Here is a 13,481-nt window from a genome sequence, read left to right as displayed (position 1 = left end):
CGTCCATCCTTCAGGACACATATTGTAACACACAAAATCATTTCCTTCCACCTGTCTAGACTGGACTTGGATGTAATCTCCGTAACAGCATTTACACATACCATCTTCGTCTGTCTGGATTGTGGTCTCCTCGCTCTCCTTCCTCCCTTCTGGGTTGGTTAAGATCATTTTGAGGCTGACATTCGTGTAGGGAGGCAGGTGATCCACAACGTGCTGGGGTGCTTTGGGGTCCATGTCCAAGCAGTCCGCCTTGCTCTCATTGTGTCCGCAGAAGTAGTGGTAGCATATAGTGACATTGAAAGTGTGGCAACGAGTGATGTTGTAACCCAGGGATTCCCAATCCACAGCGATGTGTCTGGCCTGGATCTCGGCAATCTTCAACGTTTTTGGTGTTCGCATAGGTTCTAGAAAACAGGATATAATGAAGAAAAACATTAACGTTCTTCATCCTTGCACTGAAATGTAACTGGTAGATGATGCCTCCAGAAATGCGAAAGCAAAGGAGATACCCAACAAACACAGACTTATTACTGGAAGAAGTAGCATCCTTTGTACAAGTACCCTGAAGGGAAAAAACCTGCCAGTCTGTGATTTTTTACTTCATTCTTCTCCGGCCTCTCTTTGCAGGTTTCGATCAGTGATTAAGACTTAGCAACAGTGAGAACAAGAATTGTTAATTAACAGTGCAGCGATTCACAGCAATTGAGAATACATGCAGCAGATGCAAGAATAGAGACCAAAAGGCCACCCAGCTGTCACCGCTGGCTTCCTTTCTTGATTTCCCCCTCACTTTTTTTTTTACCTGCACAAATTAGATAATACATCATAGTGGTAAAAAGTCAGCTTTCACTACACTATGATTTATCATGCCACCAAACAATGCTGTATACTAATTATACTAATTACCTTACTAAGCTAGCAGTTACAAAAATTATGCAGGTATTAATTAATGTTTATTATTTTAGTAATGAAGCTATTCTGTCAAGCAACCCCCCTCAAAAATATTACCAAAAATGCTTTTGGATATTCCCATTGTATCCCGCTTCTTTTGGGTCCCCAAAACATTGTCTGGACATTGCTCTGAGCCGGTAATCTCTGACCTGTTAGCCAAGCTCAGCTGCTCTCCACACATGCATTTCCACCAGCAGAGTACACGATGCTCTCCAAGCTGTCATCAATCTTTCGTTGTCTCTCTAGCACATTCATTCCTCATGTGAGACTAACTTTTATCGTTGAACTTAATTAAAATGATTACACAATGAAAATCATGACCATGACTATATATACTAGAGTTTCACTGGAAGTATACCAAGGGGATCTTTATATCCTGCTAATGCATCCCTGTTCACCAGAGAAAATAAAGCCTGCTGTAGGTACAGCTTCAGCCTCGTGTCCTTGCTGGTGTAAGGTCAAAACAGTCAAGATTGTTCAAGGAAGTAAAATATAGGATTTCTCTTTCTGAGCATAACAGTTCTTTGTAACTTGCATTTATGAAACGAGAGTCCCAACCAGGATAACAACCAGCCAAAAGCACAGATGGTATACTGAAATAAGGAAATGTGAATCAGTGTAATCTATTCAGCATGCAGCTTGCCAGACAAACTGCAAACATTTAGTTTCAAACATCAAAACAACCAAATTCTAAATATAACATAAAGGTATTCCTAGTAACATGGTGAGTGTGAAGGATTAAAAATTGTGCCTGTTTGTTTCCGTGAGCCATCCTTCCCTCTCTGGATTTTGAACAAGCATGTTCCCTTTGCCCTTAAGTACCGATTTATCATACATACGGCGAAAAATACAAATGAATAAGTAGACTTCCTGGGCAGTAGCTTTCTGAACATATTGTATACTGTGACAATAGAGATCTGAAGCTGAAAGATAGCATTGAAAAGGTCCTTGAGAGATAAGAGACTTGAAGAGAAGGAGGAAAAAAAGGGGTTTTATAGAGCAAACAATGGCTGGTGCTTTAGCAAGCAGAGACAGGTGTGAGGCAGTCATTAAAAAAAAAAGTAGCAACACAGTAGATCTGCTGAAGGAGCTGGTAAGAGTCTTCAAAGAATCAGTATTTCCTTGGCTTCTGCAAGCACTTAGAAAAAACTCGAACACACTCAGGTGTCACAGAGGAAGAGAACTGCTAAAAGAAAAAAAAATGTATTAGCAGCTGCCTTCTTGTATGAATGACAGTGAAAAAAATAGTTATACATACTCTTGACTTAGAGTTTGAGGCCTAGAAGACTAAACATATCCTTCACCAAGGAAGTTTTGTATTACAGGCTTATTTTTCCTTCTAAAATGGAACGATTCTTCTCATTTTAATAATTTCCTCTTTATTCTACTAATCTAGGTTGTGTCTTCAACCAGCCACACCTGAGACGGAATTCAAACCTGAATTTAAAATTTATTAGAACCTCTAAAATAAACACAACATAATACATGTTGTCTGGCCACGAAGGTCGAATCTCTGCATGTCTGAAGCCGACTAATCAGTAGCAGGAAATGCACTCCATTTTCATCTTGCTTCTTTCATGACAAGACTTAAACTGCATTCACACTATGCTGGATGACACTTTCAAAAGAGAATAAAAAAAAATAAAGCTTTGTTAATCTTAAAGAAAAATTATTTTACAATTCTATGCAAATTTTACAAATGTGTCACAGTATCAGAGGCGATACTGAAAAGCATCCTTTATTCACCTGTCAAAAAGGAAAGAACGAAAGACAGAGTGTGATCTCACTTTCTCACAACTATTCCCTTCTTTGGCAGAAATTAAACAACTTCTGCAATATTGAGATGGTAATTAAAGCCTGCAGTGTCTCTCAACAGCTTTGGTAAACTCTGCCAACTGTCCCACTGCTCCTAAAACGATGCTTTAAAAACACAATTTTACTCTCCTTTCTGGGCAACATTAATCTCAGGGTTCTCTAGAGGTAAAGACCAATTGTTTTAAACTACCACATCACAAAGTCTCCATCTGTAACACCTCAGCAGAAAGCAATCTTTGAATAATTATTTTTCTCAGCTAAAACACTATTGAATTTTCAAGTAGGCTTCCCAAAAATATCAGCATCTCATTAAGAATGACTTTGTTCTCAAAGGGGGCAATAAGAAGTGCTCATCTGCCATTTTTCCCTTTCTTCATCCTTTAGGGTTTGCATTTTACTGACACATTTCACTAATCCTGCTGGGATTTAATTTCAATTTATGCATTCTCTTCTGATCTTCGGATACTTTTTCAGTTCTACTAATCCCAGTAAATCAATTTACGTCTTGTTTTCCCACTTGTTTTCTCACCTCTCCTCTTTCAGTCAATTATCCAAAATACATGGACGTTCAAGCCTATGACTTCTCATTTCTTTGATGAATTACTCATGTCAAATTGGCACCCTATGTCAAAAAGGGAAGAAATAAGACTGTCCCAAAATTTCTGTTCATTTCTTAACCTATCAGAGGGAGTTTCAATAATAATGGCAAGAAGCACTTAGTATTTTCCAAACATTAATCTACCAATTACCCCTGTGAGACAGGTAAACGGTGTTAATCCTTTTCTGTGAGGAGAAAGAGACACTAAAAGGTTAATAGCTTGTTCAAAGCTACAAGGTGATTTACTGTTAGGGCCATGAGAAAACAGAATTGCACCAAGCTCCCAGGTCACCGGTGCTCTGGCCACCGGACAGCACCAGCAAGCTGCAGCAATTCAGAGAGCTCATTTACAGTTTATTTGCCAGTGCTTCCAGAGAAATGCTAACTCCACTCCACAACTCTAGTTCTTCTTTAAAGAAATTTTTTCAGATTATTTTAGAACAATCTTAAAAAAGCATAACAGTACCCAGACACTAAGTGAATATCTGAGCATAAGGACAAATTATTTGAAAAACAATAGTTTGGTTAATTTGTTTTGAAAGATTTCTTGATTGAGAGCTTGGAATTTGAGTGAAACAGCATATTTTTTGCATTAAATCTTGTATTTAAAATTAAAATTTTGGGAGGGATTATTCATAATTTGTATTTTCAAGGCTTGTTCCCCAGCAGAAAATATATTTAAGACTGGAGGAAATGTCTTGTGGTGATAGCAGAAGGCCCTCAAGACTTCTGCTATTGCAGGAAATTCAATATTCTGTGACCGTATCAAGCTCTTAAACTTGAACATCCTGACAGGCAGAGTCACCTCCTCGAACAGAAATATGGCAACCAGGCATATGGAGGATTTGGATAGCCAGGAACCTAACTGTGCCCTCCAGTCTGCATTACTTCCTCTGCCAAACCTCCAGCCTCATCCTCCAGAGCCCCTCTCCTGAGGGCAGGCTCCCTTCTGCCAGACCCCTCCTGCCGGTCGGCTGCTGCCGCAGCCTCCTCCCCAGGCCCACCTCTGCTCGCAGCCTGCCTCTCTGCCTCAGCGCCTGGCAATACCAGACTAACTCCATCGTCTTCCTCCTCATCACCTTCCCTTTATCTCTTGGCAAAGGAATACTACCAAGCGCTCGCTGACTGACTCAGATCCATCATCCGATCTGACTGTTTTTACTCTCGCTGAACTAATTAAAACCAGAGGCATTGGGAGAATATCAAAAGAACAGAAATAACTGAATAATAAAAGATGTCTGCACTTCAACAGATTACTAAATCCTCATTCCTTATCCAGAAACCGTATTAAATAACAGAATTACACGCATGTGGCGCTCACTCGTAACCATCTATGGATCAAGAAGATTTAACCCAACTTTACGGGATAAAATAAAGAACAGCTTTAGTAATTCTGCAAAGGTTAATAATCCAGGGATAGATGGCAAGAGAGACGGAACCTGTTGACCCCATACCACCTCTCAACTGCAGGATGATTTAGTAAGACGTTCCAGATAACAGATAAAATGAAATTCAATTTCTTTGCTGCTTGATAAGCAACACGTGATATGACAGGTCAATATCGGAGCCTCTTTGTAGAGATTATCTTCACTTACACAGAGATGGCTGTGAAAACAAAAGCCTTCACAGCTGCAGAAGCAGCAAGGTGAGAGTATGCATTTCCTCAGAACCCATTTTTAATGATAATATATATTACTCTGCTGTCAATCAGACACAAAAAGATGTCCTGAAGTTGTGACAAAAATCCCATAAAATGAGGCTAGTAAAGCATGACAAGTCCTTTGCTTTTGCTGCCTTTCCTCAGAAATCCTAAATGTTGATTGCAAGACAGTTTAATTTCCATTTACCTGGCAGAGGGAGAGGAATTAGATCTTCTGACCAGCAGACAGAAAAAACATTTATTCTCATGAAACAGGAAACAATTAGACAAATTTTAAAGCACAAACACTTCAGATAAAGACGGTGCTTCTCAAACACCACCATATGCTATGTATACACTGTCTGTGTATACATTCTTTAATTGGGGTTGGCTGTCGGATTTTTCCCCTCCCTTGAACTGCTTCTGGTATGGCGTTACACTCAGGAGATGACTTCAAATTTCTGCTTTAACTACCCTGACTGAAATTCGTATCAAGATTCAGAGTGACCCTGTTCGCCTTCGTTGGTGAAACAGGAGGTGAAAACTAACTGGACTTGGAAGGTGAGATAACATATACAATTGCGTAAGGTTTGAGGGAATTGTGGAAAGATGTGGAGCTTATATTAAATAAAAACTCTGACACACAAATGTATGACAACTATTAAAAAAGTAGAGTAAATTTGGTTTAAGATAGTAACCCTGTAAAATTTAAAATGTGGTGTTTCTCACAGAGGCTCCTTCAATTATCTTGCCCTTACATTTTAAAACAAAAATGACAGAGAAAAAAAAAAGTCCTAATTTTTCTGCTAATATTCTCAGTCTGAGCAGCCACTGGAATTCCCCAGACTTTCCTTTATGAGAACATGAGCCTCTCTGTCCTGTGGCTTCTCCTGACCTTTCCAGGATAGGTCTTTTCTTGGCATGTGGGAAATAAAAGAGGATTATTCTAAGATGTCACTCTGCCTCCTGCTGCTTCCTCAGTTCATGCAAGGTCCTACAAAAAGAAAATGTTCCCAAAACTCAAAAAAAAAGAAGTGACAGTTCTGCTGCTGTAAGAATTCTTATAAAAAGACCCCTGATAAGAGCGTGGACAAATGGTATCAGTGAAAACCACTGGAGGAAGCACAACCTGAACCAGAATAGCTGTCAAATGTGCAGTGAGAAAACAATAAACAAAGGTTCCTCACTTGCTCATTTCAGTTGCATTACTCTCAGTTATTGGTGAGACACTGGCATTACTTTTGTTATTAGTGAGCGATGAATCGCGTAGAAACGTTTTATATGGATACCAAGTTCCCTCACGTCATAAGCTTGGTTAAGACTGCTGTATCTAAAATCTGCTGTATCACTCATTGAAAAGGACTGGACTAGAGTTACACATTTCAACAGACAACCAAAGTCTGAGCAAGAACTATGCGCACCAGCTGTGATCACTTCTGCATTTCCGTGGGTGTTCTGCTGCCTGTCAAAGGAGCATCCTACAATTACGTTACGAACAAAGCTAACAAAAATCCCTAGGTAAGGACAGCGGTCCTAAAATACCCATGATGAAACCCTTGTATTTCAAGGATTATTAATCTACAAATACAAAAGCATTTCGTTCAGAGTAACTCCAAATAACTCCATTATTTAACAATATGATCTCCTTTCTCAGATGTGTAATGCATACAAATATGGATGCAAACACAAAAAGAACCCACTTTGTGTACATTAATATGTCCATCTATTTGTCATGTGAAATATGAACCCAGAATAAATGAAACAATGGCATTTATATTGTACTAGCACTACAGATGTATTTTGTTGGAAACAAAGGCTATATTGCAACTGCATGAAAATCTATGAGCTTTTTCTCTTTTCACTTCATCTAACAACTGACTTATTAAGCCAGCTTACAAATTTCTTATTGACCACATACCTCAGGGAGCTGAAGAAAACATCTGAATTATTACACAGATAATCAGCTGTACTACACTGGTTCAGTAGCAATGAGGGGATATTCAATATATTTTAGGACATACCTTTTTGGATGCAAAACATAGCTGTCCCTGCTTCAGAGGTAAAGAGATGAAATATAACTGCACTACTGGCAATTATTTGCCCATTCCTTCTTGATAGTATGTTTATTCTATTGCCTCAATGCATGATTAACAGTTTGTGCATCCTTACCATGTAATCAATAGCTCTGAAGTCTTCTACTAGCTTTAGGGATTAGGCAACCCTTGATAATAAATTCCATTGATTCCTTCATTTTAGCTTAGCTGCAGAAATCCACTTCCCCCCACCCCCGAGTTTAAATTAAAAGTAGATATATAGTCTAGTAGCAGAGAGGAAAATCTGGCATGACCTCTTTAAGCTCCTTCCTCCAGATGAACAAAACCTATCTGGTGTTGTAAAACATGAATCAGCATGTCAACAAGCATTAGACTGCAAGAGTAAACAAAAGGAAAGCCTGACATTATTAAATTCCTAAAAAACCTGTCCAGGATTGCAATGGTCAAGATTAATTGTATAAAGTCAATTACAAAATTAATAGTGATGGACGAAAAAAAATGAACCTTTGACTTAAATATTAGTGGCATGGACATATTAAATCAGAACGGAAGACTAATCATCTAAACAAGTAAAATTATATTATAAAGAATATATTAAAAAAGAATATATAATATGTATTTACACACACACTTCAACACTTTTTACCCACCTTAACAGTGAACCTAACCATTCAACGCTATGAAGAAAGCATTTACAAACATTTATTTGAATATAAATCACTAGTTTGCTTAGATGATACATTTTTCATTTCTCTCCAATGCACATTCATAAACTTCTTTTTATCGTTTTGTTTACAAACAATATATTTGGAAGCTTACGATGTTATGAGTATCACACAAAATGCCTAAGTTGGAGTAGTGTGAACAAGCAAAACCAGAGTTTTCTATGGAGAGCATTAAAGTTAGAGTTCTTTTCTCCTGTATTAAAAAATTTCAGTCCTCCAAGTCAGGAGGCACAAGTATCACCATATGAAATTAAGCAACCAAATGTGAAACACAGTCTATAATAAATAAATAGTAAGCACAGAAGAGAGACTCAGACTATGAATAAAGTTAGGGCCAGATTCACCTCTGATGACTAAGAACTGAAAACTGCAAGCAGTAATGACAATACCCACTTAAAACTTTTACACCTACATGTGTGCGTGCATGTACACGCACAGACAGTTGTGCACGTACGTGCATATCCCCACACAGAGATAAAACACTCAACAAAATGCATCCTCTCTGCCTACAAACCCACTGCAACGTTCCCAAACCAATGTGTCCCCAGGTCCATTTTGCCCCATCTGGCTCCTGTAGCCCCTGGGGCCCTGCCTGAAACCGCTGACCCTCCAAGCCCTCTCCCTGCCACCAGCAAAGCCTCCAACTTCAGTCTGGGTCGCAGACCAGGAACTTGCTCTTCCAGTCCTGCATTTGTATGGTAAATCCAAGGAATAACTGTATGTTGCACCCTGTCTATCCCTTTCGATATCATGCAATGTGTATCTTGCATAGTTATATATATATGCTATATAACGTATATGATACACCTTGGCGGAGACAAAAATTCATAAAGTGACTTAAAAACAGAAATGAGACTGCATCATGTAAGGAATATGCTGTATATGCATCATATTTTCTTGTCCTGCCAGTGAAACAATTCTAGTATTTATCCCTTTTTTTTTTTTTTTTTTTAAACTCCAGATGACCAAACTCATAGCTTCTATTGCACAGAACACTCTTCCTTAAGTACTCGGAAAATTTTTAGTAAATTGGCTTCATTTTCTTCATTGGTTCATACAAAGTTAGGAATGCAAGTTGAAAATATAAGCAAACTTGTTTTCTTCATAAATGCAGACAAAAATAACACAGGTGAGCAAAGAAGAATTCCTCTGACATTAAAATCTTGAAGAAAATCAGAAACCATTTTCACAGGTACTTAGAACTCTAAAAATGCTGGTAAGGTGCCAACAGACAAATTCTTTTTTAAGTTAGTTATCTGATTACCTTGAATTTTTACCACCTTTGAATTCTGATGAAATTTTGTTACTTAAGTCACTCAGCCACCTGCAAAAACCTGCCTAAGTATGACCAAAAAACCTTCTCAATCTACTGGTTAATGACCAATGCCAAGTAACTATCAAAACGTAATACTTGTCCCAGTGTAAAGAATCCTTTTTCCTTATACCTCTGTCCTGGTTTTGGCTGGGATAGAGTTAATTTTTGTCCCAGTAGCTGCTGTGTTTTGGATTTAGTAGGAGAAGAATGTCAATAACACTGATGTTTTCAGTTGTTGCCATGAAACCAAGGACTTTTTCCAGTTTCCCGTATTCGGCTAATGAGCAGGCGTGGAGGAGCTGGGAGGGAGCACAGCCAGGCAGCCAGCACAGGCTGCCCAGTGGAAATATTCCATACCATAGACAGCATGCTCAGTTTATGAATGGGGGTTGGCTAGGGGGAAGGAAGCTATCTGCTCTTCTCGTTTCCCTGAGTCCGAATCCTCTCTTGTCTGGGAGCTTGAACTTTTTTGAGAATTTTCCAAAATTCAGGGTTCCGCAATCACTGCTCGGGGATTGACTATGAATCGGTCATTGGGTGGGGAGAAAAACTGCATTGTATAGTTTGTTTTGCATATTCCTTATTAACATTAGTATTAGTAGTACTATTAGTATTTCCTTCGTTGCCTTACTAAACTGCCTTTATCTCAACGCACTAGTTTCCCCTTTCGTCCATCTCTCCTCCCCATCCCACTGGGGGGGTAGGGGAGGGGTGAGCAAGCGGCTGCCTGGTGCTTAGTTGCCGGCTTGAAGGAAGCGGTTAAAGGGATTTTAGTAGAAGCAGCCTTGCCTAATAGTTAAGGAATTTAGTAGAAGCAGCACTGCCTGATAGTTACTGTGCAGAGAACTGATAGTGCTTAAATTAACTGAGGCAGAGAGTCTTGCATTTCCTTACAAAGGGGGTAGTTCCTGATAAAGGCTGGGGAGTTGCCTAGGACCGGCTAAGACTGACCTTGCAGTTTGGATGGAAGCCAGAAGAGAACTGAGTTTGCCCAGAAACAAACGTCAATCAGTGAACACTGTGATGAAGAGGATGAGCCTTCATCTTGGGACTCCCGACGACCACCACCAGGAGGCACTGCGCAAGTGCGGTTTGGTCATGCACATGTATAGGTGGATTGGGAAATCTGATGAATATGTAATACTTGACTGTATAAATTGAAGAGGCAAGTTACTGCCCAGCGCGCACGACTTTGGTGGGACTACCCCCCGTGCTGCCTGGCGCCGAATAAACATACCTACTTTACAATCTTACAGATTGTGGAGTCTGTTTTCCCCATGTCAGGCTGCTGGGTTAAACTACGACTCTCCAGAACACCTTAAACTGGTATTTCTTTACAGATATTTTACACAACAAAAAACTTTCTGTCCATTTTAAGCAACCCAATTCAACTGTCCTCTGATGTAACTATGAAAAAAACATGTATTTTTGAGTAAACACACAAAGCACTGTTTATGATTTGCTAATGGAACAGTCCTCCAATTTTCATAAGAAAGCACAGTCCAAAGTTGTTAATTCCCACAGAGAAGGTTTTTTTCTGAAAAGTTCTTTAAAATATTTGTTTTCAGAAAGGAAAGGATCATAAGGAGCATTTGCTTTTTATGTCAATTTGCTCGGTCTGGGCAGAATTCACATGGTATCACTTCTCTTTCCTACTGCCATCTGGCTACGAAGGTTTGCAAGGCCATTTTGGGAACTGGGACCTAATCCTGCACAACCTTTTGCTTGCGGAGCTGCCTTTACTCCAAAGCAGCAGGGCTCTGTAGAAGTGAGCTCACCAGCGTCTCTTCTCTACTGTGAAACAGGGTCCTTGCAACAAAGAAAGCAAAAGCAACACAAAAGCCTTGCTCGCAAATGGAGGCACTGGCAAGCTGGGGAAGTGCTTTCTAAAATAGGCCATGATATCTGAATAATGTATTTCCAATTAACATTTAGCTGCATAAAATACTCTAAAGAAATTGCCCTGCCGCTTTACTTTCAGCCAGCTAGTGTTTCTCAAAGCTATTGTTTCCTATCTGAGCAGAAACTTGGAAAATATAAAATAACTCACCTTACAGTAAAAGAAGGTAATTTATTTTAGAAACAATTTTCTCTTTACCAGCTTCCTCTGAACACTTCTGATTTATTTCATGATCCCAAGACACAAAAATGCTCCTGAAAAATTATCCCAGAGTATTTTCAGTTGATGATAAAACTGGATGAGTGATAACAGAAAAAGCTGGCAAACCCAGCAGCTTAATGGAAGCTGCAAAAGAAAAACACTTTTAGATGCTGTTGATAATAACTTATACTCCTTTTAAAGTACGATGTTTTTATGAAAAAGTGATTAATTAATGAGCATTTGATCTTGCTTCATACAGAACAGATGGTGTTTTTAAATGCAAACCCAACAAACCTGCTTTTCATTCACATGCAAATGCAAAGGATTAGATCTTCACTCGCAGGAGGAGTCACCACTCCTTACTATGTGTTTTCTTATTCTAGATACCCATCCAGAGATCCATCTAGTTCAAGCCGTCAATCTTCTTCAATAATTTTACCACGATCTGACTTTCAAAAAGATATTGTACTCGCACAGTTGTCTTGGCTTCACTGTTACTGCAAAGCAACTGCCGACGTGCTGCTCCGACCAGCACCACTGTAACAGTCCCCCAAGAGAGTGTCAATCACGCCTGCTGAGTAAGTGGAGCATTAAATTATTTTTTTATGCCTATGTTGTACATGCTGAATCACTGTCAGCACACAATCACAATGGAATACAAAAAAGGAAAGGCAGCCAATTAGTCAAGTCAAGGCCACACGGGCAAAAACAGTATTAATTGGGAAGTGCAGGCTAATTGCTGGACACCAGCATTATGTCACTTAAACCAGATTTATCGCTGAGTGTAACCAACGCTTAAGAATAAAAAGAACAACCATTCCTTCCTCCCAGCTTATGACTGAAAAGCTTTAAAATTCTCCTGAGTGTCAGTTAGGCATTTTTAGAGCTAGCTTCTCTTTTCCATAATTTTTTCACTTTTTTTTTTTTTTTAATACCTCATCTAACGGTTAACCATTGGATACTGGCATCATAAGCACACATGTAATCTACCGTCATCCCCTCTTGTCATCACAATCAACCCACTAGCTCGTAACTTTTATCGACAACCATGATAATTTGCAGGATTAATAATCTGCTAGAAATACAAAATTCCTCAGAATTTGTTTGAAGACTTTTATAACCAGTAATGAAATTATTTCTCCACTTACATTCCAAATACACCTGGTTCTTGACAGCCTTTGCATTCCCTTTCATGGTCACTCCATTCATATTTATACCCATTCATACTAGCTAGTGATGCCAGCCTTAATATCCCATAGGCCATGTTGTCTGTAACCATGTTCTCCCTTTCTCCTTAAATGAAACCTTAAAGTTATGGCAGCTCTTGCCTTCCCAATTTCCCCTGCTACTTTGATATTTAGGCAAAATTAAAACTTAAAACTTTATTATTGAATTGTGATGTAACAAGGACATATGCTAACAAGAAAAAAAACAACAAAAAATTCCTAATACATGTTTGCCTTTCCCAGCAGCCCCTCACTTACTGTTTTTGACTTGGATATCTGGAAGAGAGACTGAATCACGGTATCACAGAACAATTCATCTTGGAAGGAACCTCTGGAGGTCACATAACCCAACCTCGAGATCAAAGCAATTATATCGGGTTGCTTGCGAACTTGCACAGACTATTTCTGTATATCTCCAAGAAGAGAGATTCTATATCCTCTCAGGACAGCGGGCACGGAAGATATATAGGAAATATAAATGCAACTCCAAGGCTTAGGCTGATTTCTAGCTATTTGGTGTTTGGAACTAGACAGCAGAGCAGAGAATTCCACCGTTCCCTAAAAAACCTTAGAATTTTTTGAACCTTGTGTCACAGCATTTGCCACTGACCTCTGTTAGATGACAAGACTGCAAGCACTTCACTTAAATTTCACCTTGCTTCACCTTGTTTGACATGCAACTTTGCAGTTCACAGAATACAAGAAGCATTGCTTCCAGTAAAAAAAAAATATTGCTTTTAGCTGCAGTATTTAAGTTAAATGTGCAAAAAAAAGTTGAGCAGAAGAATTCAGCTCTCCTTTTCGCAAACCACCTGTTGCTACAGAACGGAACCAATCAATCTACTGTACTCTACTCTGCATATTTTCCACCATTACTTAGAGACGTTTGGCAAGGGGCAGCTGTCTAAACAAAACAGGTTGGGGTTGTCCTGTTTCATAACCCTTGGGTTACTATACATAGCTACTAGAAAGTCGTTGCTAGGTGTTTTGTTTTGTTTGTTTAGAGGAACTGGGTTGAATTTTGCTTCTGCTGGACTTTATAATAGTACCCAAGAAC

The 13,481-nt window shown here is 39.1% G+C and overlaps 1 protein-coding gene across 8 annotated transcripts in view; it reads right to left on the bottom strand.

Moving 5' to 3' along the window:
- The window catches only part of PTPRK (protein tyrosine phosphatase receptor type K), a 326,159-nt gene that overhangs the window by 96,247 nt on the left and 216,431 nt on the right, over positions 1–13,481 (bottom strand). For all 8 annotated transcript variants that reach the window (XM_075414077.1, XM_075414080.1, XM_075414079.1 and 5 more), the window contains exon 7: positions 102–404. In XM_075414077.1, the coding sequence (XP_075270192.1) occupies positions 102–404 (303 nt within the window). The remainder of the gene's footprint in view (positions 1–101; positions 405–13,481) is intronic.

The sequence above is a fragment of the Opisthocomus hoazin genome, chromosome 2 (assembly GCF_030867145.1).
Source record: "Opisthocomus hoazin isolate bOpiHoa1 chromosome 2, bOpiHoa1.hap1, whole genome shotgun sequence".
NCBI lineage: Eukaryota > Metazoa > Chordata > Aves > Opisthocomiformes > Opisthocomidae > Opisthocomus > Opisthocomus hoazin.
The sequence above is the reverse complement of the archived record's forward strand: the minus strand, read 5'-3'. Positions and strand labels throughout refer to the sequence as shown.